The sequence below is a fragment of the Pseudophryne corroboree genome, chromosome 5, assembly GCF_028390025.1.
Source record: "Pseudophryne corroboree isolate aPseCor3 chromosome 5, aPseCor3.hap2, whole genome shotgun sequence".
Lineage (NCBI taxonomy): Eukaryota > Metazoa > Chordata > Amphibia > Anura > Myobatrachidae > Pseudophryne > Pseudophryne corroboree.
In genome coordinates, this window is record NC_086448.1 from 759,503,083 (window position 1) to 759,527,541 (window position 24,459).

The window sequence follows — 24,459 nt, forward strand, 5'->3', positions numbered from 1 at the left end:
GGGGTTCCTGAAAGGACCATGGGGAATAGCGGCTCCGCAGGAGACAGGGCACAAAAGTAAAGCTTTCCGATCAGGTGGTGTGCACTGGCTCCTCCCCCTATGACCCTCCTCCAAGCCAGTTAGATTTTTGTGCCCGGCCGAGAAGGGTGCAATCTAGGTGGCTCTCCTAAAGAGCTGCTTAGAAAAGTTTAGCTTAGGTTTTTTATTTTACAGTGAGTCCTGCTGGCAACAGGATCACTGCAACGAGGGACTTAGGGGAGAAGAAGTGAACTCACCTGCGTGCAGGATGGATTGGCTTCTTGGCTACTGGACATCAGCTCCAGAGGGACGATCACAGGTACAGCCTGGATGGTCACCGGAGCCTTGCCGCCGGCCCCCTTGCAGATGCTGAAATAAGAAGAGGTCCAGAATCGGCGGCAGAAGACTCCTCAGTCTTCTAAAGGTAGCGCAATGCACTGCAGCTGTGCGCCATTTTCCTCTCAGCACACTTCACACGGCAGTCACTGAGGGTGCAGGGCGCTGGGAGGGGGGCGCCCTGGGAGGCAAATGAAAACCTATTTTGGCTAAAAATACCTCACATATAGCCTCCGGAGGCTATATGGAGATATTTAACCCCTGCCAGAATCCGTTAAGAGCGGGAGACGAGGCCGCCGAAAAAGGGGCGGGGCCTATCTCCTCAGCACACAGCGCCATTTTCCCTCACAGAAAGGCTGGAGGGAAGGCTCCCAGGCTCTCCCCTGCACTGCACTACAGAAACAGGGTTAAAACAGAGAGGGGGGGCACTAATTTGGCGTTAGAAATATATAAAAAAGATGCTATAAGGGAAAACACTTATATAAGGTTGTCCCTATATAATTATAGCGTTTTTGGTGTGTGCTGGCAAACTCTCCCTCTGTCTCTCCAAAGGGCTAGTGGGTCCTGTCCTCTATCAGAGCATTCCCTGTGTGTGTGCTGTGTGTCGGTACGTGTGTGTCGACATGTAGGAGGACGATGTTGGTGAGGAGGCGGAGCAATTGCCTGTAATGGTGATGTCACTCTCTAGGGAGTCGACACCGGAATGGATGGCTTATTTAGGGAATTACGTGATAATGTCAACACGCTGCAAGGTCGGTTGACGACATGAGACGGCCGACAAACAATTAGTACCGGTCCAGACGTCTCAAAAACACCGTCAGGGGTTTTAAAACGCCCGTTTACTTTAGTCGGTCGACACAGACACAGACAGGGACACTGAATCCAGTGTCGACGGTGAATAAACAAACGTATTCCTTATTAGGGCCACACGTTAAAGGCAATGAAGGAGGTGTTACATATTTCTGATACTACAAGTACCACAAAAGAGGGTATTATGTGGGATGTGAAAAAACTACCATAGTTTTTCCTGAATCAGATAAATTAAATAAAGTGTGTGATGATGCGTGGGTTCCCCCCGATAGAAAATTATGGGCGGTATACCCTTTCCCGCCAGAAGTTAGGGCGCGTTGGGAAACACCCCTTAGGGTGGATAAGGCGCTCACACGCTTATCAAAACAAGTGGCGGTACCGTCTATAGATAGGGCCGTCCTCAAGGACCAGCTGACAGGAGGCTGGAAAATATCATAAAAAGTATATACACACATACTGGTGTTATACTGCGACCAGCGATCGCCTCAGCCTGGATGTGCAGAGCTGGGGTGGCTTGGTCGGATTCCCTGAATAAAAATATTGATACCCTTGACAGGGACAGTATTTTATTGACTATAGAGCATTTAAAGGATGCATTTCTATATATGCGAGATGCACAGAGGGATATTTGCACTCTGGCATCAAGAGTAAATGCGATGTCCATAACTGCCAGAAGATGTTATGGACACGACAGGGGTCAGGTGATGCAGATTCCAAACGGCACAAAGGTGTATTGCCGTATAAAGGAAGAGGAGTTATTTGGGGTCGGTCCATCGGACCTGGTGGCCACGGCAACTGCTGGAAAATCCACCGTTTTTACCCTAAGTCACATCTCTGCAGAAAAAGACACCGTCTTTTCAGCCTCAGTCCTTTCGTCCCTATAAGATCATATCTGCCCAGGGATAGAGGAAAGGGAAGAAGACTGCAGCAGGCAGCCCATTCCCAGGAACAGAAGCGTTCCACCGCTTCTGACAAGTTCTCAGCATGGCGCTGAGACCGTACAGGACCCCTGGATCCTACAAGTAGTATCCCAGGGGTACAGATTGGAATGTCGAGACGTTTCCCCTTCGCAGGCTCCTGAAGTCTGCTTTACCAAGGTCTCCCTCCGACAAGGAGGCAGTATGGGAAAAAATTCACAAGCTGTATTCCCAGCAGGTGATAATTAAATTACCCCTCCTACTACAAGAAAAGGGGTATTATTCCACACTATATTGTGGTACTGAAGCCAGAAGGCTAGGTGAGACTTATTCTAAATCTAAAAAATTTTTGAACACTTACAAAGGTTCAAATCAAGATGGAGTCACTCAGAGCAGTGATAACGAACAGGAAGAAGGGGACTATATAGTGTCCCGGGACATCAGGGATGCTTACCTCTATGTCCCAAATTTGCCCTTCTCACTAAGGGTACCTCAGGTTCGTGGTGCAGAACTGTCACTATCAGTTTCAGACGCTGCCGTTTGGATTGTCCACGGCACCCCGGGTCTTTACTAAGGTAATGGCCGAAATGATGATTCTTCTTCGAAGAAAAGGCGTCTTAATTATCCCTTACTTGGACGATCTCCTGATAAGGGCATAGTCCAGGGAACAGTTGGAGGTAGGAGTAGCACTATCTCGGATACTGCTACAACAGCACGGGTGGATTCTAAATATTCCAAAATCGCAGCTGATCCCGACGACACGTCTGCTGTGCCTAGGGATGATTCTGGACACAGTCCAGAAAAAGGTGTTTCTCCCGAAAGAGAAAGCCAGGGAGTTATCCGAGCTAGTCAGGAACCTCCTAAAAACAGTGCATCATTGCACAAGGGTCCTGGTAGAAAATGGTGGCTTCCTACGAAGCAATTCCATTCGGCAGATTTCACGCAAGAACTTTTCAGTGGGATCTGCTGGACAAATGGTCCGGATCGCATCTTCAGATGCATCAGCGGATAACCCTATATCCAAGGACAAGGGTGTCTCTCCTGTGGTGGTTATAGAGTGCTCATCTTCTAGAGGGCCGCAGATTCGGCATTCAGGATTGGATGCTGGTGACCACGGAGCCCAGCCCGAGAGGCTGGGGAGCAGTCACACAAGGAAAAAATTTCCAGGGAGTGTGATCAAGTCTGGAGACTTTTCTCCACATAAATATACTGGAGCTAAGGGTAAATTTATAATGCTCTAAGCTTAGCAAGACCTCTGCTTCAAGGTCAGCCGGTATTGATCCAGTGGGAAAAACATCACGGCAGTCGCCCACGTAAACAGACAGGGCGACACAAGAAGCAGGAGGGCAATGGCAAAAACTGCAAGGACTTTTCGCTGGGCGGAAAATCATGTGATAGCACTGTCAGCAGTGTTTCATCCCGGGAATGGAAACTGGGAAGCAGACTTCCTCAGCAGGCACGACCTCCACCCGGGAGAGTGGAAACTTCATCGGGAAGTTTTTTCCACATGATTGTAAACCGTTGGGAAATACCAAAGGTGGACATGATGGCGTCCCGTCTGAACAAAAAACGGGACAGGTATTGCGCCAGGTCAAGAGACCCTCAGGCAATAGCTGTGGACGTTCTGGTAACACCGTGGGTGTACCAGTCGGTGTATGTGTTCCCTCCTCTGCTTCTCATACCTATGGTGCTGAGAATTATAAGACGTAGAGGAGTAAGAACTATACTCATGGCTCCGGATTGGCCAAGAAGGACTTGGTACCCGGAACTTCAAGAGATGTTTACAGAGGTCTTATGGCCTCTGCCGCTAAGAAGGGACTTGCTTCAGCAAGTACCATGTCTGTTCCAAGACTTACCGCAGCTGCGTTTGTTGGCATGGCGGTGGAACGCCGGATCCTAAGGGAAAAAGGCATTCCGGAAGAGGTCATTCCTACCCTGGTCAAAGCCAGAAAGGAGGTGACCGCACAACATTATCACCACATGTGGCGAAAATATGTTGCGTGGTGTGAGGCCAGGAAGGCCCCACAAAGAAATTTCAACTCGGTCGATTCCTGCATTTCCTGCAAACAGGAGTGTCTATGGGCCTCAAATTGGGGTCCATTAAGGTTCAAATTTCGGCCCTGTCAATTTTCTTCCAGAAAGAATTGGCTTCAGTTCCTGAAGTCCAGAACTTTGTCAAGGGAGTATTGCATATACAACCCTCTTTTGTGCCTCCAGTGGCACTGTGGGATCTCAACGTAGTTCTGGGATTCTTCAAATCACATTGGTTTAAAACCAGTCAAATCTGTGGATTTGAAGCATCTCACATGAAAAGTGACCATGTTCTTGGCCCTGGCCTGGACCAGGCGAGTGTCAAATTGGTGGTTTTTTTCTCAAAAAAGCCCATATTTGTTTGTCCATTCGGACAGGGCAGAGCTGCGGACTCGTCCCCAGTTCTCTCCCTAAGGTGGTGTCAGTGTTTCACCTGAACCAGCTTATTGTGGTGCCTTGCACCTACTAGGGACTTGGAGGACTCCAAGTTGCTAGATGTTGTCAGGGCCCTGAAAATATAGGTTCCAGGACGGCTGGAGTCAGGAAAACTGACTTGCTGTTATCCTGTATGCACCCAACAAACTGGGTGCTCTTGCTTTTAAGCAGACTATTGCTAGTTGGATGTGTAATACAATTCAGCTTGCACATTCTGTGGCAGGCCTGCCACAGCCAAAATATGTAAATGCCCATTCCACAAGGAAGGTGGGCTCATCTTGGGCGGCTGCCCGAGGGGTCTCGGCTTTACAACTGTGCCGAGCGGTTATTTAGTCAGGGGCAAACACGTTTGTAAAATCCTACGAATTTGATACCCTGGCTAAGGAGGACCTGGAGTTCTCTCATTCGGTGCTGCAGAGTCATCCGCACTCTCCCGCCCGTTTGGGAGCTTTGGTATAATCCCCATGGTCCTTTCAGGAACCCCAGCATCCACTAGGACGATAGAGAAAATAAGAATTTACTTACCGATAATTCTATTTCTCGGAGTCCGTAGTGGATGCTGGGCGCCCATCCCAAGTGCGGATTATCTGCAATACTTGTACATAGTTACAAAAATCGGGTTATTATTGTTGTGAGCCATCTTTTCAGAGGCTCCGCTGTTATCATACTGTTAACTGGGTTTAGATCACAAGTTGTACGGTGTGATTGGTGTGGCTGGTATGAGTCTTACCCGGGATTCAAAATTCCTCCCTTATTGTGTACGCTCGTCCGGGCACAGTACCTAACTGGCTTGGAGGAGGGTCATAGGGGGAGGAGCCAGTGCACACCACCTGATCGGAAAGCTTTACTTTTGTGCCCTGTCTCCTGCGGAGCCGCTATTCCCCATGGTCCTTTCAGGAACCCCAGCATCCACTACGGACTCCGAGAAATAGAATTATCGGTAAGTAAATTCTTATTTTACGCAAAGGTTCAAACCAATGTGACTGAAGGAATGATAATACGACGTTAAGGTCCCAAGGTGCCACAGGGGGCACAAAAGGAGGTTGGATGTGCAACACCCCTTTCATAAAGGTCCGCACTTCAGGAAGTGAGGCCAATTGTTTCTGAAAGAAAATGGACAAGGCAGAAATATGCACTTTAATGGAGCCTAATTTAAGGCCCGCATCCACTCGATTCTGTAGAAAATGGAGAAAACGTCCAAGGTCAAATTTCTCCACTGGAGCTCTCTTGGACTCGCACCAGGAAATATATTTCCTCCAAATACGGTGATAGTGCTTTGACGTCACAGCCTTCCTGGCAAGAATAAGAGTAGGTATGACTTCACTGGGAATACCCTTCCGGGCTAAAATCTGGCGTTCAACCGCCATGCCGTCAAACGTAGCCGCTGTAAGTCTTGGTGGACGAACGGCCCCTGCCGCAGCAGGTCCTCGCGAAGAGGAAGAGGCCAGGGATCGTCGACTAGTAACGTCTGAAGATCCAGGTACCACGTTCTCCTCGGCCAATCTGGGGCTACAAGGCTCCACTCTCCTGGGTGAAGGTCGTGTCTGCTGAGGAAGTCTGCTTCCCAGTTGTCCACTCCCGGAATGAATATTGCCGACAGAGCGCTTGTATGTTTCTCTTACGTCCTAGAGGATGCTGGGGACTCCGTAAGGACCATGGGGGTATAGACGGGCTCCGCAGGAGACATGGGCACTATAAAGAACTTTAGAATGGGTGTGCACTGGCTCCTCCCTCTATGCCCCTCCTCCAGACCTCAGTTAGATCCTGTGCCCAGAGGAAATAGGGTGTACTACAGGGGAGCTCTCCTGAGTTTCTTTGAAAAATAATTTTGTTAGGTTTTTTATTTTCAGGGAGCACTGCTGGCAACAGGCTCCCTGCATCGTGGGACCGAGGAGAGAGAAGCAGACCTACTTAAGTGATAGGCTCTACTTCTTAGGCTACTGGACACCATTAGCTCCAGAGGGAGTCGAAACACGGGTCTCCCCCCGCCGTTCGTCCCAGAGCCGCACCGCCGTCCTCCTCGCAGAGCCGGAAGATAGAAGCCGGGTGAGTATAGGAAGAAAAGAAGACTTCAAGGCGGCAGAAGACTGATGGGTGCAGGGCGCAGGGGGGGCGCCCTGGGCAGCAATAAAACCTCGGTATCTGGCATAGACACTGCGGAGGCAGTAATTCTTTATATCCCCCGCCAGTTTGAAATATTTTGAGCGGGGCCGAAGCCCGCCGCCGGAGGGGGCGGAGCTTGGTCCCTCAGCACTAACCAGCGCCATTTTCTCCACAGAGATCTGCAGAGAAGCTGGCTCCCCGGTCTCTCCCCTGCTGAACACGGTGACATAGGGCTGAAAAGAGGAGGGGGGGGGGCACTTGTAAGGCGCAGTGAGTGTATTACACAGTAATCTAATATAAAAGCGCTGTTATCTGGGACATTATTTTCCAGTGTCAGTTGGCGCTGGGTGTGTGCTGGCATACTCTCTCTCTCTCTCCAAAGGGCATTATTGGGGAACTGTCTCCTTATAACTATATCCCTGTGTGTGTGTGGGGGTGTCGGTACGAGTGTGTCGGCATGTCTGATGCGGAAGGCTCAGCTAAGGAGGAGGTGGAGCAGATGATTGTGGTGTCGCCGTCGGCAACGCCGACTCATGATTGGATGGACATGTGGAATGTTTTAAATGCAAATCTGACCTTATTACATAAGAGATTGGACAAAGCAGAGTCCAGGGAAAGAGCAGGGAGTCAATCCACGGCTTCGGCTGGGTCACCGGGCCCTTCTGGGTCTCAAAAACGTCTCCTATCCCAGATAGCAGACACTGATACCGACACGGACTCTGACTCCAGTGTCGACTACGATGAAGCGAGGTTGCACCCGAGGGTGGCAAAAAGTATTCATTATATGATTATTGCAATAAAAGAGGTTTAGCATATCACAGATGACCCCTCGGTCCCTGACACGAGGGTGCGCATGTATAAGGAAAAGAAACCTTAGGTAACCTTTCCCCCATCCCATGAACTTAACGAGTTATTTGAAAAGGCTTGGGAAACTCCTGATAAAAAACTGCAGATTCCCAAGAGGATTCTTATGGCATATCCTTTCCCTGCACAGGACAGGGTACGTTGGGAATCCTCACCCAGGGTGGACAAGGCTTTAACACGCCTGTCCAAGAAAGTGGCGCTACCGTCTCCGGACACGGCAGCCCACAAAGATCCTGCTGATCGCAGGCAGGAAACTACTTTAAAGTCTATTTATGCGCATACAGGTGCTTGGCTTAGACCGGCAATAGCATCGGCATGGATGTGTAGTGCAGTTGCAGCTTGGACAGATACCTTGTCAGCTGACCTTGATACCCTAGATAGGGATACCATTTTATTAACCTTAGGCCACATTAAAGACGCAGTCTTATATATGAGGGATGCTCAAAGAGACGTTGGGCTGCTGGGGTCGAGAGCCAACACCATGGCGGTTTTTGCTAGGCGCGCCCTGTGGACTCGCCAATGGACGGGTGATGCCGACTCAAAGAAACATATGGAGGTTTTGCCATACAAAGGTGAAGTTTTATTTGGGATTGGGGAAGGTCTCGCGGACCTGGTTGCCACAGCTACCGCCGGTAAATCTACATTTTTGCCTTTTGTTCCCCCACAGCAAAAGAAAACTCCACAGTATCAGATGCAGTCCTTTCGGTCGCGTAAGTCCAGAAGAGGTCGGGGCTCATCTTTCCTCGCCAGAGGTAAGGGTAGAGGGAAAAGAATGCCTGCTACGGCTAGTTCCCAGGAGCAGAAGTCCTCCCCGGCTTCTACTAAATCCACCCCATGACGCTGGGGCTCCACTGAGGGAGTCCGCACCGGTGGGGGCACGTCTTCGACTCTTCAGCCAGGTCTGGGTTCTGTCAGACGTGGATCCTTGGGCGATGGATATTGTATCCCAAGGCTACAAACTGGAATTCGAAGAGGTGCCCCCTCGCCGAGTTTTCAAGTCGGCCTTGCCAGCTTCTCCCCCAGAGAGGGAAGTAGTGTTCGCTGCAATTCAAAAGCTGTATCAACAGCAAGTGATTGTCAAGGTTCCCCTAGTCCAACAGGGGAAAGGGTACTATTCGACCCTGTTCGTTGTCCCGAATCCGGCTGGTTCGGTCAGACCCATTTTAAAACTAAAATCCCTAAACCTGTACTTGAGAAAGTTCAAATTCAAGATGGAATCGCTCCGGGCTGTGATCTCCAGTCTGGCAGGGGGGAATTTTATGGTGTCACTCGACATAAAGGATGCATACCTTCATGTCCCCATATATCCTCCTCATCAGGCATACCTCAGATTCGCTGTACAGGACTGTCATTACCAGTTTCAGACGTTGCCGTTTGGGCTTTCCACGGCACCGAGGATTTTCACCAAGGTGATGGCGGAGATGATGGTGCTCCTGCGCAGGCAGGGAGTCACAATTATCCCATACTTGGACGATCTCCTGATAAAAGCAAGATCGAGAGATCAATTGCAGAAGAGCGTGTCGCTCTCCCTGAGAGTGCTACAACAACACGGTTGGATTCTCAATCTGCCAAAGTCACAATTGATTCCAACGACTCGACTATCATTCCTAGGCATGATTCTGGACACGGAACAGAAGAGGGTTTTCCTCCCGATGGAAAAAGCCCAGGACCTCCAGAACATGGTCAGAGACTTGCTAAAACCAAAAAGAGTGTCTGTTCATCAATGCACTTGAGTACTGGGGAAAATGGTGGCAGCCTACGAGGCCATCCCCTTCGGCAGGTTTCATCCTCCTGGACAAGTGGTCCGGGTCCCATCTACAAATACATCAGAAGATAAGCCTGTCCCCCCGGGACAGGGTGTCTCTCCTGTGGTGGCTGCAAAGTGCTCCCCTTCTAGAGGGTCACAGGTTTGGCATTCTGGACTGGGTTCTGGTGACCACGGATGCGAGCCTCCGAGGATGGGGAGCAGTCACACAAGGAAGACATTTTCAAGGGCTATGGTCAAGCCAGGAGGCTTGTCTACACATCAACGTACTGGAATTGAGGGCCATATACAATGGCCTACGACAAGCGGAGGATCTTCTTTGCGACCTACCGATTCTGATTCAATCAGACAACGTCACAGCCGTGGCTCATGTAAGCTGCCAAGGCGGGACAAGGAGCAGAGTGGCAATGGCGGAAGCCACCAGGATTCTTCGCTGGGCGGAAAATCACGTAAGCGCTCTGTCAGCGGTCTTTATTCCGGGAGTGGACAACTGGGAAGTAGACTTCCTCAGCAGACATGATCTCCATCCAGGAGAGTGGGGACTTCATCAAGAAGTTTTTACAGAGATAACAAGTCTTTGGGAAATTCCTCACAGAGCCGGCCCTAACCAATATGATGCCCTAGGCAAGATTTTGGCTCGTGCCCCCTAGCACCACCGCTGGTTCTGCCTCTGACCTTGCACCTCTTTCCCAGCACCATCACCCCTCACCCATAGCAGTCCTTGTACCCTCTATATTTTAAATAGGAACAGTTCGCACATTTGACGCACAGCCCAAAAAGGGGCATCTTCTTGCTAGGAAGGGGCATGGCCACACAATAGTAACCCCAATTCCAATTACGCCACACAGTACTGCAACTTTATTCACATTTTATCTTGCGATAGTGTCCATAATTCATATTACATCCCACACAAGTATCACTTTACCTTATAAACGTTAGTCCTCACAGTAGAGCCCCTTATTCACATTACATCACACTGAATTGCTCCTTATTCACATTGCACCACACCTTATTGCTCTTTATTCACATTAGACGACACAGTAGTGCCCTTTCTATATGCAACGCCACATAGTAGAGCACCTTATACACATAATGCCACACATTAGTAATGCGTTTATACACAATTCCACACAGTAATGCCCCTTACACATATGAGACACATTAATGTCCTTATAAACATAATGCGCCTTACACATTACTACAACCTTTATTAATGCCCTTTTATACATAATGTCCCTTACACATATGGCGCACATTATTAATGCCCTTATACACATAATGACACACATAGTGCCCCCTACACATTTGCTGTACATTATTAGTGCCCCTATACACATAATGACACACATACAGTAGTACCCTGTTAAACATATGCCGCGCATTATTAATGTCCTTATACACATAATGACACACATAGTGGCCCTTTACACATATGTTGCACATTATTAATGCATTTTTACATGACACACATAATGCTCCTTACACATATTCCGAACACTACTGCACAACCAACCCTCTCACATGCACACAGCACTCACACTTCCACTAACACTGTGACCTCTGCCTCTGCTTGGATACAGATGTGTCCTCACAAATCTTGCATCAATGCTAACGTCAGGCACCTTTTTTTAATGAAAATGCATCTTATTTGCATTGCTATGTGGCTAGGATGCACAAGCAGCTTTTGCTGATTAAACTGATATGCAGCATGCCTATATACTGTGTGAGACTGTGGCTGTATCTGCATATGAAATGCTACATACAGAATATAGGCATGCCGCATATAATTTTAATCAGCAGAAGCTGCTGATGCCCCTAGGCATATCAAATGCCCTAGGCAATTGCCTAGTTTGCCTATGGCTATGGCTGGCTCTGATTCCTCACATAGACATGATGGCGTCACGCCTCAATAAGAAGCTTCGGAGGTATTGTGCCAGGTCAAGGGACCCTCAGGCAGTAGCGGTGGATGCCTTGGTGACACCTTGGGTGTTTCAGTCGGTCTATGTGTTCCCCCCTCTTCCTTTCATCTCAAAAATATTGAGAATCATAAGACAAAAAAGGGTGAAAACAATACTCATTGTTCCAGATTGGCCTCGAAGGGCCTGGTATTCAGATCTTCAGGAGATGCTCACAGAAGATCCATGGCCTCTTCCTCTCAGGTAGGACCTGTTACAACAGGGGCCCTGCGAGTTCCAAGACTTACAGCAGTTACGTTTGACGGCATGGCGGTTGAACGCCGAATCCTAGCTGGGAAAGGTATTCCGGAGGAAAGCATCCCTACTCTGATAAAGGCTAGGAAGGAGGTGACGGCAAAACATTATCACCGTATCTGGAGGAAGTATGTTTCTTGGTGTGAAGCCAAGAATGCTCCTACGGAAGATTTCCATCTGGGCCGTTTTCTCCACTTTCTACAGACAGGAGTGGATATGGGCCTAAAGTTAGGCTCCATTAAGGTACAGATTTCGGCCCTATCTATTTTCTTTCAGAAGGAATTGGCTTCTCTCCCAGAAGTCCAGACTTTTGTAAAGGGAGTACTGCACATCCAGCCTCCTTTTGTGCCCCCAGTGGCACCTTGGAACTTTAACGTGGTGTTACGGTTCCTGAAGTCTCACTGGTTTGAACCTCTTCAAACGGTTGAATTGAAATTTCACACTTGGAAGGTGGTCATGTTGTTGGCCTTGGCATCTGCAAGGCGGGTGTCCGAATTGGCGGCCTTGTCTCACAAGAGCCCCTATTTGACCTTCCATGTGGATAGAGCAGAGTTGAGGACTCGTCCTCAATTTTTGCCTAAGGTGGTTTCTTCATTTCATATGAACCAACCTATTGTGGTGCCTGTGGCTACGAGTGACTTGGAGGATTCCAAGTCCCTGGATGTAGTCAGGGCCTTAAAAATCTATGTAGCCAGGACGGCTCGAGTTAGGAAAACAGGAGCACTGTTTGTCCTGTATGCAGCCAACAATGTTGGCGCTCCTGCTTCGAAGCAGACTATTGCTCGCAGGATCTGTAACACGATTCAGTAGGCTCATTCTACGGCAGGATTGCCGTTAACAAATTCGGTAAAGGCCCATTCCACTCTTCTTGGGCGGCTGCCCGAGGCGTCTCGGCTTTGCAACTTTGCCGAGCAGCTACCTGGTCAGGTTCAAACACTTTTGCAAAGTTCTATAAGTTTGATACCCTGGCTGATGAGGACCTTGCGTTTGCTCAGTCGGTGCTGCAGAGTCGTCCGCACTCTCCCGCCCGGTCTGGAGCTTTGGTATAAACCCTATGGTCCTTACGGAGTCCCCAGCATCCTCTAGGACGTAAGAGAAAATAAGATTTTAAACCTACCGGTAAATCTTTTTCTCCTAGTCCGTAGAGGATGCTGGGCGCCCGTCCCAGTGCGGACAAAATCTGCAAGGCTTGTATACAGTTGTTGCTTACATAAGGGTTATGTTACAGTTGAGATCAGTCTTTAGCTGATACTGTTTTGTGTTCATACTGTTAACTGGTTGCGTATATTCCAGTTTATACGGTGTGGATGGTGTGGGCTGGTGTGAATCTTGCCCTTAGATTAACAAAATCCTTTCCTCGTATTGTCCATCTCCTCTGGGCACAGTTTCTCTAACTGAGGTTTGGAGGAGGGGCATAGAGGGAGGAGCCAGTGCACACCCATTCTAAAGTTCTTTATAGTGCCCATGTCTCCTGCGGAGCCCGTCTATACCCCCATGGTCCTTACGGAGTCCTCAGCATCCTCTACGGACTAGGAGAAAAAGATTTACCGGTAGGTTTAAAATCTTATTTTTTCCGCTCAACAAAGAATTTTCGTGGCTTCTGCCATTGCTGCTCTGCTTCTCGTGCCTCCTTGGCGGTTGATGTAAGCCACTGCCGTGACATTGTCCGATTGGATCAGAACCGGCAGGTTCCGAAGAAGATGTTCCGCTTGTAGGAGGCCGTTGTAAATGGCTCTCAGTTCCAGAACATTTATGTGAAGATGTGTTTCCGGACTTTACCATCTTCCTTGGAAGCTCACCCCCAGAGTGACTGCCCCCCAATCTCAGAGACTTGCATCCGTGGCTACCAGGATCCAGTCCTGGATCCCGAACCGGCGTCCCGCAAGGAGGTGAGAGCTGTGGAGCCACCACAGGTGTTGGGAGATAGAATTATCCTCCGGTGCATATGAAGGTGGGATCCAGACCATTTGTCCAACAGGTCCCACTGGACCACTCTCGCATGGAACCTCCCAAACTGGAGGGCCTCGTATGCCGCCACCATTTTTCCCAGCAATTGAATGCATTGATGAATGGAGACCGTTTTCGGTTTTAGCAAGAGTTTTACCAGACTCTGAATTTCCCGAGCTTTCTCCATGGGGAGGAACACTCTCTGTTGGACCGTGTCCAGTATCATGCCCAAAAACGCCAACCGGGTTGTCGAGATTAACTGTGATTTCGGCAAGTTCAGGAGCCAGCCGTGCTGTTGTAGAATTGACATGGATAGTGCAATGTCCTGCAACAATTTGTCCTTGGACCTCGCCTTTATCAGGAGATCATCCAAGTACGGGATAATTGTAACACCTTGCTTGCGCAGGAGAACCATTATTTCTACCATTACTTTGGTGAAAATCCTCGGAGCCGTGGATAGTCCAAACGGCAACGTCTGAAACTGGTAGTGCGTATCCTGGATAGCAAACCTCAGGAAACTTTGATGAGGAGGATAAATGGGGACATGAAGTTAGGCGTCCTTGATGTCCAATGAGACCATGAATTCCCCCTCCTCCAGACTGGAGATCACCGCTCTGAGAGACTCCATCTTGAATTTGAATTTCACCAGGAAGAAATTGAGAGATTTCAGGTTGAGGATTGGTCTTACCGAGCCATCCGGCTTCGGCACCACAAACAGGCTTGAAGAAAACCCCTGCCCCTGCTGTGCCAGGGGTACCGGGACCACAACCTGATTTTGACACAAGTTTTGTACTGCACCGCAGACCAGAGCCCTGTCCGGAAGCGAAGCTGGTAAGGCTGATCTGAAAAAACGGTGAGGGGGAACGTCTTGAAACTCCAGTTTGTACCCTTGGGACACAATACTCAATACCCAAGGGTCTAGACCCGAGCGAACCCAGACCTGACTGAAAAGCTTTAGGCGTGCCCCCACCGGTGCGGGCCCCTGTAAGGGAGACCTGGCGTCATGCGGAGGATTTGGCAGAAGCCGGGGAGGACTTCTGCTCCTGGGAACCCGAGGATGCGGGTACCCTCTTGCCTCTTCCTCTACCTCTGGTAGCCAGGAAGAAGTTTCCTCGGCCTCTTCTATACTTGTTGGGCCGAAAGGACTGCATTTGATAATGTGGCGGTTTCTTCTGTTGCGTAGGAACAGAAGGTAAAAAGGTAGATTTATTCGCGGTAGCTGCTGATACTAAATCAGTAAGACCGTCACCGAAAAGTTCACCTCCCTTAAAAGGAAGAGACTCCATATTTCTCTTGGAATCAGCATTCCACTGGCGAGTCCAGAGCGCTCGCCTAGCCGCAACGGACATAGCATTCGCCTTAGCACCTAGCAGGCCAGCATCCCTTGCAGCCTCTTTCAAGTATGCAGCTGCATCTCTGTTATAACCAAGCGTTACCTGGATGTTATCTCTATCCAGAGTATCCCAATCAGAAGACAGTGTCCGCCCACTTTTCAATAGCACTACTGACCCACGCAGACGCAACAAGAGGCCTGAGCAGCGTACCTATAGTAGTGAAAATAGCCTTTAGGGTAGCCTCCTGCTTACGGTCCGCCGGCTAGTTAAGGGCCGTCGATTGGGCTGCAGGGAGGGCTACCTGTTTTGACAAATGCGCCAGGGCTTTGTCTACTGTGGGGGGATTTTCCCACGTATCCCTATCAGACTCGGGAAAGGGGTATGCCACCCTGATTCCTTTAGGAATCAGAAATTTTTTATCAGGGCTGTTCCTAATGCTATCAAAGAGAGCGTTCAGTTCGAAACAAGGAGGAAAGGTAACCGAGCGCTTCTTTTCCTTGTAAATAAGGACCCTGGTTTCAGGTGTAATAGGGTCCTCATTAATATTCAAGATATCTTTGACAGCAACAGTCAGATACTGAATACTCTTAGCCAATTTAGGGTCCAACCTAGAATCAGCATAATAGACATCGCCCTCCGAGTCCGTGTCGGTACCCGTGTCAACTAACTGGTCAAAACTACGTTTGTGTGACCCCGCAGGGTCTTGCATTCGTAATAAAGCGTCCTCCACTGATCTTTTCCACACCTGGGATTGAGATTCAGACTGATCAAATTTTTGATTTAATGACGTGACACTAGCATGCAAGGCATTCAATGTAGTTAACCAATCTGCAGTCGGCGGTGCCGACAGGGCCACCCCCAAAACATTCGGTGTCCCTGATAAATTATCCCCCGAAGAAGGATAATCTGCCTCCGACATGTCGACTACCCAGAGACAGCACACACACCAAGCCTGTGAGGGAACACAAAGGGAAATAGCCAGCTCACACCCCAGCGCCAAATAAGCAGGTCTGACCACACTAATAAATGTCCCAGAGCTGCTGCGCTTTACTTATAATAAATAAATATGCCCCTCCCCCCTTCTGTTTTGAGCCCCCTGGTACTTGCTGCGGGTGAGGAAGGACCAGCGACTTCACTGAGGAGGAGGAAAATGGCGCCAGTGAGCAGTGAGGAAGAAGCCCCGCCCCCAACATGGCGCGCTTCGTCCCGCTTAATTTTATATATTTATCCTGGCGGGGGTATTGCGGACAGTGCCTGGGCACTGAATATCATTGCCAGCCAGTTTATAGAGGTAACAAGCCCCCCCCCCCCCCCCCCAGCGCCCTGCACCTGAACGGGAGCCTGGCGCGCACTGAGCAAGCCGCTGTGCGGTACCTCTTATATGCCGTCTTTTTGAAGAAGATGTCTTTTCCTCAATACTCACTTGTCTTCTGGCTGAAGAGGGGGGACGGCAAGCTGTGGAAGGGAGCATCCAGGAGAGCCCGGCGTTCATCTCCCCACAGGAGCTGAAGGCATCCTGTCAGCAGCAGCAGAGCCCTGAAACTCATTAGAAGTGGGTCTAGACTGCTTTCCCCTCTATCCCATGAAGCCAGCAGATCTCCCCAAAATAAAAAACCTAACATTAAGTCTTTTCAGAGAAACTCTAAGAGCTCCCCGAGTGCCCTGTGTCTCGTCTAGTCTGGGGAGGGATATAGAGGGAGGAGCCAGGTCACGCCCCTTTGAAAGTCTTAAAGTGCCCATGTCTCCTGCGGATCCCGTCTATACCCCATGGTCTTTTGAGAGTGCCCAACATCCTCTAGGACGAAATAGAAATAACAAGATCCAGACTTTAGCGGAGACGGTAGGTGTACCTGCAATGCCAGTGGCCTTACAAGCTCAAGACAAAGCCTGTTTACTCAGCAGCAGCCATCTAGGAAATTGTGCTCATTAACGGTTAATGTAATGTTAGTAATATTTGCAGATAGCACCATAACCTTTGTAACAGGGGGTTAATTGGTAGGTATGTAACGCCATGGGCTTATGAGCATTGTAATCTGAACTGATTTCAATGTAGGTTGATTTAATACGACACTGCAGGTTAAGTATAAAAGCTTGGTGTCGGGATGCCGTGGTCGATCATGTGACCGCCGGCAAAATGTATGTATTCCGGAATCCAAATGCTTAAAGGCGCTAAATATGGACTGCCTTTCTGTTCTATACCTGCTAGCCGTGCAGCCAGTCGCTGGGACACATAACACATGCAGTATAACAAGTAAAGTGGGAGCAGCAGATGCTACAGCCTGCTTCCTCCCCCCCAGTGGCTGGGCCTCATCTCATTGTACAGCTGGCAGTTATCTATACGTTGTGATAAATTACAGCTTTTTATACTTATAAGTCTCCCCCACGGAAGTATATTATGTAGGATTCCGTCTCTTCATTATAGCATTATATCATTTGTTAAAGATTTGGCATTTACTTGAACCAGATTGAACAATATGTTCAGTGCGCCCGTAATAAGATGACTAGATTGTTTCAGATATCAAAGGAAGCAGGTTGCCTGTCTCTTCCCCAGGTAACGTTATACTCTGCCCTTACAGTGGTGAGCACCTGGCTCAGTGGGACAGTCCGATGCGGGTCAAGCTCTCCCCATGGAAGGCCCACCTGAAGACATTACTGATTGAGCTGCTCCCGTGGGCTCTCCTTATCAACCAATCCAGATGGGACCTTTGGCTATTCGAGGGTGAGAACATAGTTCTTCAGATTCCTGCTGGGAAAACCATTATTCCTCCTAACTTCCAGGTAAGCGTGATTTGAAACAGATACTGTACCAAAATTTTTTTATCCCTTGGCCTTCCCTATCTTAGGCTGGAGCCACACATAGCGGTCAAGTGGGTCCCGCTTGGCTGGGAGGGGGGGGATTTGTGTCCACACGGATTTTGTTCTGTTCTCAATTAAATCCTGCCGTCCTGTTATCCGGCCCAACCGCAGCATGCTGCAGTTGGATCTGGCGGCAGCGGGACTGACGCACGTGTGTGGACGCCATGTGCATTCTCCTTGCGGCCAAGCTATGTGTGGCCGCAGCCTAAGGGAGTAGGACAGTGGTGATCCCTACTTTTGATCCCTACTATTTAAATGATACAGCTACAAGGACCCTTCCATACATCTGTGTCCTCGGTGCTGCTGGAGGACTGTAGAAGGATCATGGGTCTCACTGAAGTCAGCACTTGTCTAGATAGCCACAGCACCTGTCCTCTCCAGAGTAACACCCCATGCTAACCAGTTATCCAGTACCACACTATTCTATACTCTGGGGTCTATTCATAAAGCAGTGAAAAGGGTGGAGAAGTGAGCCAGTGGAGAAGTTGCCCATGGCAACCAATCAGCATTGAAGTAACATTTAGAATTTGCATACAATACAATTGTACGGAGCAGCTGATTCTCCACTGGCTCACTTCTCCACCCTTTTCACTGCTTCCTGAATAGACCCCTCTGTCCTGGATCTGACTGAGAACAATGGGATGTAAAATTAATAAGAAACGGATAAACACAAAAAACATGAGACCTTTAAATCTGATGCTTTCACTGTGTAATATGACAACAAAGCTGACACGTAATGGTTCATGAAATGATATTGATGCAACCAAACATTAACATAAAAGCTTGTTCAGAAAGGGGTTGTAATGAGCAGCAGACATGTATGAATGGTCGCTGCTCCATGGCTATTAGAAGAGTGGGGTGATAATATGTAGATTGCTATCTTGATTTCCGCTTTCTCCCTCCTGTGCTACAAGTAGTGTCCCGGAGGTTACGTCTTGGTCACCAGGTGGGTTTTTGTAAAATTGTACATTTGTTTTTATGTGACGCTACCAGTGTCAGGAACATTTATACCCCAGGGTTATACCTATACTATGTTGTGATGTTCTGTTCATTTTCACATTTCTTGCTGATTGCTATATTTGCCCAGTACACATGACAACTAGAGCAAGTAACAAGCGAGCAACCGGAAGCCACTGTGCTAATCTGAAACACTTTAGTGATTACAGAAGTGTTTTTCAAGCACTGTGCCGTGGCAGACTAGTGTGCCCTGAGCAGTCTCCAGGTGTGCCGCCATAGAAGCAGAGCCAGGCCTTTTGCCGCTACTGAGAACCTGGAACGATCAATACTGGTGGGTTTAGTGGTTGCAGAGCCAGTTCTAATTTCGGGCCCGGGCATTGTTGGGCTCTTCTGGCCTTTTAAGATGTGGCTCAGGTGTTACCTATGGAAAAGCTGCGACATGACATCCTAGGACACGCAACTGCACCATGCATCACCATTATATTTGAGTGTGCCTTGGCAATATTTAAATCTTGTTCAGTGTGCCGCGAGTTGTAAAAGGTTGAAAATCTCTGTGTTACAGTGTCATCACCATGTTGTTATAAAAACGCCCCAAAAACGCCAAAAGACGTGCATTGGTGGAGGGGCTGCTGGAGGGTCCCCAGTATGTCTGTGCTGTAGCCAGTGGCAGTGGCGCCATCTTCCCGGTGATCTCTTCGGGTCTTTGCTCTCTAGTGGCCAGCGTCATCTTCCCAAATATCACTGGAATGATGGCACTGGCCTGGGAGGAGGGACCTGCCTCCTAAGATTGTTCTACTGTGAGGTGTAATCTGAATTGGGCGTACTATTATGTGACCACACCTTCCTTGTGAGGCCACACCCCTTTTTATTCTGCTCTCTCCTGCCCTTGCTGCAAGCAAGGTGATCGGGCCACAAAAGGACCCCTGCCCACAGGTCTCAAAAGGATGCGGTAGGGGCCGCATGCGGCCTGCGAGTTTGACACCCCTGCCCTAGAGTTTCAGAATTAGTTTCACGGCACCCCTAGGCCAAAGATTCTTATTGAGAAATTCAGGAAAAAATATAAAATTAAGTAAATTGTGTTTATAATATGTCATCCTTAGGTTCAGTTATGTGGTGAGGGACTGGTTTTGCCAATTAAATTAAGTATAAATAATTTGAATTGGTCCTGGACCACCAAACTATGGCACCACTGCGATGCCCCACTTTCCCCTCCCCCCCCTTTCCCGAGGCACCAAGGGGTGTCACGGACCCCAGTTTGGAAACTACTGCCATAAAATAAACTTTTCTTTTAACTAAATGTAATACACCTTAGATCTCAGTTCCTATAAGGCTGTAAATCTTTGTATACAGTAAACTACACATATTTGAAAATCCTACACCAGGCACAAGTAGTTATTCAGATGCGTTGGTTATGGTTGACTGGCGGCCGGGATCCTGGCGGTCAGCATACTGACGTCGAGATCCCGGCTGCCAGAATGCCGGCAGGGGGGTGAGCAAAACAAAGCCCCTTGTGGGCTCGCTTCGTTCTCCATGATGCGGGCTCGGTGGCTTGCTGCGCTCGCCACAGGTTCTCAGGGACGTAACTACCTACGGGCCAGTGGTGCCTTGCACACAGCACAAAAGCACTGTGGGTGCAGGACCGCCGGCAAAACCCACAGGGTCGTGACCACTGCCGCTAGCTGCAGCGCTGCCCTCTGTGAGCCTTGGAACACCTAACCAGGCAGCGCTGCAGCTCCCCGCCCGCTCCCAGCTCTCCCTCTTCATCCGCATCACTGTCAGGTGGTTTCCGTAGCCCCGCCCACTCAGTCCCTTACAGCAGCAGGCGGAAAGGAAATGTGTGCTTCCCATGTGATCTTCCCCCTCCTGCCCGGCACCTCCGGTCTTACAGTGTCTGGAGAGGCACTTTGTAAGTGTAACTCTCTCTTTCTTTCTTTCTTTCTTTCTTTCTTTCTTTCTTTCTTTCTTTCTTTCTTTCTTTCTTTCTCTCTCTCTCTCTCTCTCAGACTCTGCCTGTCTGATGTGTAAAAAGGGGGACTGACTGTACGTGTCTGATGTGTAAAAAGGGGGTCTGTGCCTGTCTAATGTGTAAAAAGGGAGACTGTGCCTGCCTAATGTGTAAAAAGGGAGACTGTACCTGCCTATTGTGTAAAAAGGGAGAATCTCTCTGCCTAGTGTGTAAAAAGTGGGACTGTGCCTGTCTAATGTGTAAAAAGGGGGGCTATGTCTAATGGGGGGACTGTGCCTGTCTAATGTGTAAAAAGGGGGACTCGGTCTGCCTAATGTGTAAAAAGGGGGACTCTGTCTGCCTAATGTGTAAAAAGGGGGACTGTGCCTGTCTAATATGTAAAAAGGGGGACTGTGCCTGCCTAATGTGTAAAAAGGGGGACTCTGCCTGTATAATGTGAAAAAAGGAGGACTCTGCCTGCCTAATGTGAAAAAAGAGGGACTTTGCCTGTTTAATGTGTAAAAAGGGGAACACTACCTGTCTAATGTGTAAAAAGGGGGACCCTGCCTGTGTAATGTGTAAAAAGGGGGACTAGGCCTGTCTAATATGTAAAAAGGGGGACTGTGTCTGTCTGATGTTTAACAAGAGGGACTCTGCCTGCCTTAATGTGTAAAAGGGGGGACTACCTGTCTTAATGTGTAAAAAGGGGGACTCTGTCTGCCTTTATGTGTAAAAAAGTGGACTCTGCCTGCCGTAATGTGTAAAAAGGGGGACTCTGCCTGCCGTAATGTGTAAAAAGGGGTACTTAGCCTGCCGTAATGTGTAAAAAGGGTGACTCTACCTGCCGTAATGTGTAAAAGGGGAAGGGGACTCTACCTGCCTAATGTGTAAAAGGGGGACTCTACTTGCCTAATATGTAAAAGGGGACTCTACTTGCCGTACTGTGTAAAAGGGTAGACTCTACCTGCCGTAATGTGTAAAAGGGAGCTCTGCCTGCTGTAATGTGTACAAGGGAGCTCTGTTTCCACACCCCTTCCCCATGCAGCCACGTCCCTATTTTTGGCGCGCACTGACCCTATTTTATATATGGGGGCGGGGAGGGGGGGGGGGGGGTGCGCTGATGCTGTTTCTTGCACACAGTGCTAAAATGTCTAGTTTCTGCACTGCAGGTTCTATTCCCACACTGTTGGTGACGTGGACACCCACGAATGGGATTAGTCCTCTGCCGGCATTCCGGTGGCCGGGATCCCGGCGGCAGTATGCTGGCCGCCGAGATGGTGACTACATCCCATGACTATGTGAGAGTTTTATTATTATTATCCTATTTGTATGTAAACAGTGTTGAGAGGGGAGAGAGCTACTGCGCGGATTCCATAGTGTTCCTCCAGGGAGGCTTCACTCCCTGTACCAAGATGGCTGCTGACCTAAATACTGCACATAAGTGCGGCACCATCTTGTCAGTGTCTTAGAGCATGACAGTGGGAGACAGAAGTTTTTCACTTAACTCCTCAGAGACCTGAGATTATCAGAGATCGACCACACTTCCAGTGATCCTGCACTATCTGTTGCATACACTCATCAGCTGGGGAGCTGAATGACACCCCTCTCGCCTCAACCTCCGCTCAGTAAGAACCAGTGTGTAACAGTGATTATGTGGGATTCATATAAATATTTTATGCAATTCACACTATGAGCTTCAGAGTGTTGGAGAATTATTATACATTTTTTATTTTTATTTTTTGGTCAGATAATTTTTTTTTTTTTTGTAAATTATTTCAAAATGTAACTGGACCCTCTTTTGTTATTTTCCCCTCAGCTCACTATAAAATTGTTATAAATGAGAAAATTATCTAAAAGAAATTATAGAGTAAGACCATTTTCTTACAGTGTAAGCTGCAGAACTAGGTGTCCTGTTAGTTGCTTTTCATTTTACCCTTGTATGCCTTATTGCCATGTTTTGCTTATCGCACAGTGTAACCTATGTAGTGCACCCAACATGGCTGCCTCGCCTGGTACTCTCTAGTGTAGAATAAACAATGCACGGTTCTGAACTCTTCTAATGTATTTGTCTCCCCAAATATGTGTAATTTCTTCACTGTTTCAGAGCATTTATTAACTTCAAGCTAAATATATTTAAAAAATAAATGTCTATTTTTATTTTAAGTAAAATTTAGCCTGTTTTTCTTTTTCTTATTCGTCTTCTTCTTTGTCTTCTTATGATGATTATTATTTTGTAATCATTAATATCATTATTTCTCTTACGTCCTAGAGGATGCTGAGGTCCATATTAGTACCATGGGGTATAGACAGGTCCACCAGGAGCCATTGGCACTTTAAGAGTTTAATAGTGTGGGCTGGCTCCTCCCTCTATGCCCCTCCTACCAGACTCAGTTTAGAAAATGTGCCCGGAGGAGCCGGTCACAGCTAGGGGAGCTCTACAGAGCTTCTTTAGAAAAGTTTATTTTAGAGTTTTGTTTTTTTACAGGGAGACTACTGGCAACAGCCTCCCTGCATCAAGGGACTGAGGGGGGGGGGGGAGCAGTGTCCGCCCTGCGGGGTCTTGAGCCACTGCTTCCGCTGACTGGACATTGAGCTCCAGAGGGGACAGATCGTGCCCCGCCACAGGGGAACGCTCACCCCGGCAGCCAGCCGCCACCCCCTCAATGAGCGGAAGTGTGGCGAGTTAGTCACTGTCCCCCATTACAAGTGGGGGGTCAGTGTTAAGAGGGCGGCTTAAGGGCTCCCGGACGGCTCAGTGGTACTGCGGTGCGGCGCTGTGAGGGGCGCCCTGAGCCAGCAAGGTACCCTACACTGACCATTTCCAGCCTGTCGGGGTCCGCAGATCTCAGCCAGCACAAAATTCCTCAGGCCAGTATAATCTTCAAGACAGCGCCATTGAAGGGGCGGAGCTTCTCCTCAGAGCGGACCCAGCAGCGTTCAGCACCATTTTTCCTGCCTCCAGTGCAACTCCAGCTATCTGTACGGTACCAGGGGGTTGTAGACGGGGGGGAGGCTGTGTTATGGGCTGTGTCACCTATTAAGGGACACAGTCAGCGCGGGTTGGGGTCTCCCTATACCTCTAATAGCGCTGCATGTGGGTTGGCTCCAATCTCTGTGTGTCTCTGCCATTCTTGGGGGGAAACTCTGTCTAGTAAATATCCTGTGTGTTTGTGGGGTGTTTGGTGTGTGTGACAACATGTCTAGGGACACTGTTTCATATGCTGCAGAGAATTTGTCTTCCCAGGAAGACTACATACCATGTAATCAGGATTGTACTGTTTCTCAGATTCCTGCTTCCTCGAGGTCCCCTGCAGTACATTCTCAAAAACGTGCACTTGCATTGCTTACACAGGATGACACGGACACCGACTCTGACACTGCAGACGGTGACGGGGATGTGTCGAGGGGGACAGCATCACTTGCTAAGGGGGTGCAGTTGATGATTGAAGCTGTGAGGGATATTTTACATATTTCTGACAGCTCCTGAACAGGTGGAGGAGGCCTTTTTTACAGATAATAAGAAGCCCCCCTCACCTTCCCGGCATCCAAAGAATTAAACGCTATCTTTGAAAAGACCTGGGAAACTCCGGAAAAGAAATTTCAGATCCCTAAGAGGGTCTTGGTTGCTTTTCCCTTCCCAGAGGAAGATAGGAAGAGATGGGAGTCCCCGCCAATAGTTGACGCCTCTGTCTCCAGGCTGTCTAAACAGGTGGTGTTGCCAGTCCCGGGATCTACCGCGTTGACGGACATGGCAGATCGCAAGGTGGATGCTACGCTAAAATCCATTCACGCGGCTTCCGGGGCTATATTACGGCCTACTATAGCCTGTGCTTGGATTGCAAAAGCTATTGCCAGGTGGTCTATCACTATGCAGGAAGAATCGGCTACGCTGGATAAAGATGACGTTGATATGATTTTACGCCATATTCCG

The 24,459-nt window shown here is 48.8% G+C and overlaps 1 protein-coding gene across 5 annotated transcripts in view; it reads left to right on the top strand.

Annotated features, from left to right (window-relative positions):
* The window catches only part of VPS13B (vacuolar protein sorting 13 homolog B), a 1,616,194-nt gene that overhangs the window by 1,486,096 nt on the left and 105,639 nt on the right, over nucleotides 1-24,459 (top strand). For all 5 annotated transcript variants that reach the window (XM_063924187.1, XM_063924188.1, XM_063924189.1 and 2 more), the window contains exon 49: nucleotides 17,347-17,548. In XM_063924187.1, coding sequence (XP_063780257.1) covers nucleotides 17,347-17,548 — 202 coding nt within the window. The remainder of the gene's footprint in view (nucleotides 1-17,346; nucleotides 17,549-24,459) is intronic.